Raw genomic sequence first — 6,130 nt, 5'->3', positions numbered from 1 at the left:
TGTTGGTAATGTTCATTACAATGTAGTCCTTACCAAGAATGATAGGAATGAGGCTTGGATTGTTTTTAGAAACAAACCAATCTCCTCCTTCTTGACAAAAATATTCACAGATGTAGAAAAATGATGGCTGAGAAAAATTTAAGGACTAAAAAACACAAGCATTTTCTACTTTTTTTAAAAATTTATTTAAAAATCAAACCTGCTTTTTATTTCCCACAGCAGCTGTGTAACCCTCCTCATCTCCTTGCTACTAATTTAAAAACAAATTCATCTTGGGCATAAAGCCAATGAAAGAAACTTCATTTTAAAAATTTACTTGAAATAAATTTTATAATAAAGAATCATTTAAAAGACAATGTTGACAGTATCTTCTAACAATGCCCTTGTTAGGATGGGACTGTGGCCCAGGTGGTAGAATGTTTGCATGGCATACACAAAGCCCTGGGTTTAATCCCCAGCACCACATACACGGGACATTGTGGTGCCTGCCCATAATCCCATTACTTGGGAAGTAGGGGATCAAGGCTCCAATTTTATCTTCAGCTGTTTAATAAGACCTTGCTCAAAATTGCATTAGTAGAATACAGTCAGAAAAGAGTTTTAATTATACAACAATCTCATGGGTGAAAATGGTCTGCATAGTTTCTGCATTTCATTTTCCCCAGCAAAATCATCTGGTTTCAAGTAGCCTATATTTTATTGCATATTTCTGTTGGCTCTTATGTATACAGCGTAGCCTGGAATTCTAGCAGTGACTGTTATCAATAGACAGGAGATTATCTCAAACTAAACTTTCCCTCTTTTTTGTCTGGATGTTGTTGGCCCGTGGGCATATGACTGACTCATAGACACAGGCTATGTAATTGTAAACATTACTTCTGATGATGAAAGTCATGGGTCCCCACTCTGGGACCCATTCCATAAATATAGTCATCCCCAAGACTGGCCCACTGATTCCTCTCCATGGTCTCAGTTCTTGCTTTGATTCTTCCATGTTGTTATATGTCTGTGCACCCTCCTTTCCTGACTTGGTCCATCCCAAGTTCTTTTGTCGTTTAAGATCCAGTGGGTAGAAATTCCTCTGTCCCTCCTCTATCACCTCACAATTTGGAAGTGGACATTTAACACTTTGCCTCTTTTAGCATGCCCCTTTTCCAGAGCACAGGGACTTGTGTATGGGTGTGTGGGTGTGCATGCCATTTCTTGTCTTCTTAGGAGTCTGATGGCAGAGACTGGGCTACATTCATCTTGGTCCCTCATTGTCACAGAGCCAAGCATGGTGTTTCATGCATAACAGACATTAAACTCCTTGATAAGCAAGGAGAAAGAAACATAGAAGATAAAGGAAGGGGAAGACAAAAAGAATGCTGTTACTGCAGACTGCAGGACTGGTACACAAGACAGAGTCATGGCTGAGATTAAACAGGAAATCACAGCGGGAAGCAGATGCCAACAGTAATAAAAATGGCTGAAGCAAGCGAGAGGTTTGGAAGACTCACAGCTTGTTCTGCTGTTCAGTTCCTACCTGTTCACTCTCACTCCAGCTCACTCATAGGCCTGGGACATGTGCTTTGCTGCATTCTAATCCTAGGTAATTTGTGAGAAACATTTTTTTTTTTCATAATTTAAGTATTCCTCCTTTTGGAAGAAACCTATTTTGCTAGAAAGCTATCATGTTAAGGCATTTGGGTTAATGCCCATGTCACAACAACCATCACCTTGTTTTCCCTCTCAGGCTTTCCCTATTTCTATCTTTCACTCCTTCTCAACTAAAAGTAACACTGGCATGGGATGAGGCAAATGCAGATGCTAATCTTTTCTTTCCTGTGCATTAGTTGTACCCAATGACACATACGGACCTTGGCATGCTAGTGGTTTTCTGTGCATGAAGTCGCTGGCGTCCAACCACAGGAGTCATGGACCCTGTGTGTCCCTAGCATCCAGTCATTCTGTTCGCCACGATGCTCATCCCAGGTCACTGTGGCAGAGTGCTCTCCATACTCCACCCTGAATAAAAATAAGGCCATTACCTTCTGTTTCTGTCCGATTCAGCACTCAGGGTCTGTTCCACAGTGTCATTAAAGAGCTGCTGAGGGCTGGGTTGATAACACAGTTGTTAAAGTGTGTGCTTCATAAGCCCAAAGACCTGAGTCTGATCTTTAAGAACCCATGTAAAACCAATCTGGCGTGGTGATACATGCTTGTAATCCTTGGGACAGAGAGATGGGAACAAGTAGTCTCTTCGTTCACTAGTCAGCCAGGCTACCAGGTTCAGTGACCTCTCTAGCTCAAAGAACAAGGTGAAGGCACCTGAGGAGTGACAGCTGATGTTGTCTTCTGGCACACACACACACACACACACACACACACACACACACACACACACTCACGGAGTTATTGGAATAGATATAAGCATAACGGAATAAATAAAAAAATTATCACTGTTTTAATTTGTTAGAAAATTTTTAGCATCTCTTACTTTTTTGGCTCTTGAGAATTGTCAAAAGATTTAACTATAATGTTGTGATTATCCTAAATAACAAACAAAACTGGAGTTTTATGAATATTTAATGAGGCAATGTCACTGCCAGCTGGTTGCATCACCAAGGGCACTCAAATATGTTAACATCATTTTTAATTTGCTTAAATATTCATCATCATTACTCTCAAGGAGGTTCATGTCTGGGGTTATTGTATACTGTTCATTTTGATGTAATTTCACCTGGCTGGTGGTTTGTCTTATTTTGGTAAATTCTGCCAGAGCTTTCTGTAAAAAAAAAAAAAAAAAAAGTTTTCGAATTGCCTTATCACCTTCTAGTACTCCAGACTGAGTGAGTGTGTAAGCCACTGTGATGTTCCTGCTGGGACACTCAGGCTTGCAGTCCATATTACAACTCATCGTCTTCTGATATAGAATCTAGGTAATCTGTGTCAACATAGAGGAGAAACCCAGAGAATAAGCTGTCTGCCCAGCCTGGGTCTGAGAAGAGGCCATTTTGGTCATTGAAGAAGATCTCCAGCCAGACTTCATCTTCTGGCTGCAGGTAGATGACTGTGGACCCTGAGGCCACATCATGGTTCCCTGTGTTGGCATCAAAAGTCCTTATTCGGTACTGCCCGTTGTGCACCAGCCCAATTGCTAGGTGCTTATTGGCCAATGTGATATCATAAGAAAAGTAATAGATCCCTGGGAAAGCACAGATGAACTTCCCTGTGGCAGGGTTGTAGTGCCCCCCCTCGTTGAAGAGGACCTTGTTAAATAGGATGGGAAGTCTTTCTTCTGGGTAGCTGGTTGTGATGCCAACTGAAAAGGCAGACTTCAGCACAATGCTTCCACACCTGCACACGCCAGGCAGCCCTGGGTCCCCTTGATCTCCTCGGTCTCCCTTTGGCCCAGGAGGTCCAGCAGGCCCGACTTCTCCTTTCTCACCCTCTGGTCCTATGGGTCCTTTCTTCCCAGTCTCACCTTGGTCTCCTTTCTCACCAGCAAGGCCCAGGGGTCCAGTCTTACCTTTTATACCTTCAAAAATAAGCAATAGCCACATTAGTAGTCCTTCTAGAGAGTCACAAACAACCTACCTACACATTCTAGTGCATTCTAACCATGTCTTTTTAGTCAACTATCAACAGCATTCCACCTAATCAAAAAGCCTTTGGAAATCATCGATATGCTAAAAATGAAAACTGACAATTTTCACATAAATTTCTCCAGTATTTGAGACTTCTGTTTAGACCCTGACTAATTAAGCTAATTATCTCTTATTTTGATGAGAGATCAACTGGTACATATTAGTCATAAGCGGGTACTTGTCACTACAGAAAGACTTCAGAGAGCATGCTGGTGTTTTTTCCAGAGTGAGTCCTGGGGGAGACAGAACCAGACAATGCTTTGGAGACAGCTTAATCTTTGTCCCATTCTATACCTGCTAGTGTTAATAATAAAATATTTAATGAACATTAAATTTGCTATTTATCAACTATTTACCATATACCAGGACTGATGCTAACTATTTTATTTGCATGCATTATCTTATTTAAATCTCACAACTTTACAAACTAAGAATTAGTAAATGCCATTGCAGATGAGGAAACCATGAAGAGAACAGAGCTAGTGAGTGATGGAGCTGCCATCTCATCCCATGCCTGCCCGACTCGGAAGCCTGGGCACCCATCCTTTAGGGCAATATGTTGGGCTGATCCTGTAGACTGTAAGTATACTTGGAAGGTCGGGAATCTTATAGTATCATAACTGAAAAATAGCGATTGCTTTTACCATGCTACAGGCTTGCTTTGTCCTGAGGCGGCAAAGACCCTTGACTGTGTTTCAGGATTAGAAGGATCCAAGCCTGCTCAGCCTCATGATGTCTTTTTCCCCTTCATCTAAATGCACTTTACCTTACTGTTGGCTCTGCCACTGAATGTATCATTTTAGAATTTTCTCCTAATTTCTCTGGGTATCCTTACATATAGAAAAACAAAAACAAAAACAAAAACAATGGATGTGAAAGAATTTCAAAACTACTGCATAGAATTATTTTCTGTATGTTCAGATCTTCACATCTGCAGGTTAACTAGAGGCTAGACATAAAAAAATAATGATCTTGATTGAAAGCCATTAGCAAAATTGACTTTTTCTATTTAAAAACAACAAGAATTACTATAAAAACGGTTTAAATTTTGTGACTGTGTCCATGTCGTACATAATACTTCGATTAATAGTATTTCCACCTAATCTCTCCAAATTGTTATCATCTGTTGTATACTTTTTGACATTGGGGAAAATGTATTGTTAATGCATGGTTTCACTCGTAGCCACGGTTTTCTTCCCAGGGACTTTTCTTCAGCTAAGCCTTTTATCTCGCTGGCGCTTTGATATCAATTACTGAGTGTGCTGTACATACTTCAGTGCATGCGTGTGATAACTTGATTCTTTTTTTCCCAGTTAATTGGCAAAATTAACAAGGAAATATCTTGGTGATGTAAATTTTAGGAGAATTAAAGCTTTACTCTAAAAATGTCAAGCACAATGCTTTAATCCTCGTGAAAGTGGCTGTTTAACAATTGGCGATCCATGGAGGTTATTGGCAATGCATGACACTTTTGCTTGTGAGACAAGGTCAGCATTCTTAACAACAGTTGTGTCCCCTTAAAGCAGATGTTCCTGTTAAGTTGAAACTCTACTGATCCAAGCAGAACACAGGTGATAGATGTTTCTTGAAACAAGGTCATAAAAGTCTGAATTTTCAATGCTTGATTCTTCGGGGGGTAGAAATGGAATATAAACTTTCTTTTGTTTTTCACGAATCAAAGACTACAATTTCTGAAACTTGTATTTTGACTACAATAGTAGCTTAACCTTTTCTGCCTTTGTCATTGATCTTCAATATAATAAGAATAACAATACCATTCTTGTCTCAGTAACAACTTTAACCATAGAATTTTGTTATGAACTTGAATCATGCCGGTAATAAGATTTTGGATTAGTCACTCTTTCTCTGGCTTCAAGGGCTCCTTGTAATACAGAGACATTGGCTATAACTCCACTCCAAGCTTAGCAGGTAACACAGTACCAGCGACTCAGCATGTCTGAGATAAAATCCACTTCAGCTGTGGACTGGGTATTGAGCTGATGAAAGGGTAAGATCTTTCTGGCTTAGGCTTCCCAGTCATTGAAATAAAGGTTTGGAGTAGGTTGCTGGAGGCCTCATCCTCTTGAAAATTTATTGAGAACAGCCCATAAGTACTGAAATGCAAATTATAAGTATGATGAACTCTTTACAACCTTGGTGCTCACACATTTAATTCTCCGAAATTCTTGATACACTTAGTCATGGAATAAATGTAATAATAACATGTAGGAATTCTTCCTTCTTACATGGAGAACTTTCCTATGTACTGGGAGATTACACACTCAGAAGGAAAAAAGAAAAGGATAAATTGTCATGCATTAAGCTTTAAACTATGTACTACTGAAGCTTAGCCATACAGTTTCTTTTTAGTTGTCTCTCAAAAGGGTCTATCTATATTTCCTCTTTAAAATCATCTTATTCTTCCATTCATTCATACATTATTCACCTAGCCAACCTTCCTTCCTTCCTTCCTTCCTTCCTTCCTTCCTTCCTTCCTTCCT

General features: G+C 39.8%; 1 protein-coding gene across 1 annotated transcript in view; it reads right to left on the bottom strand.

Moving 5' to 3' along the window:
* Positions 1 to 2,807: 2,807 nt before the first annotated feature.
* Positions 2,808 to 6,130, bottom strand: part of C1qtnf7 (C1q and TNF related 7) — a 102,153-nt gene continuing 98,830 nt past the window's right edge. Inside the window, exon 3 of the mRNA XM_055624214.1 lies at positions 2,808 to 3,520. Coding sequence (XP_055480189.1) covers positions 2,889 to 3,520 — 632 coding nt within the window. The 3' untranslated portion in view covers positions 2,808 to 2,888. The remainder of the gene's footprint in view (positions 3,521 to 6,130) is intronic.

Source organism: Psammomys obesus, unplaced genomic scaffold (assembly GCF_907164565.1).
Source record: "Psammomys obesus unplaced genomic scaffold, mPsaObe1.curated_primary_1811, whole genome shotgun sequence".
Lineage (NCBI taxonomy): Eukaryota > Metazoa > Chordata > Mammalia > Rodentia > Muridae > Psammomys > Psammomys obesus.
Note: the sequence above shows the minus strand (reverse complement) of the source record. Positions and strands in the feature narration are given on the sequence as shown.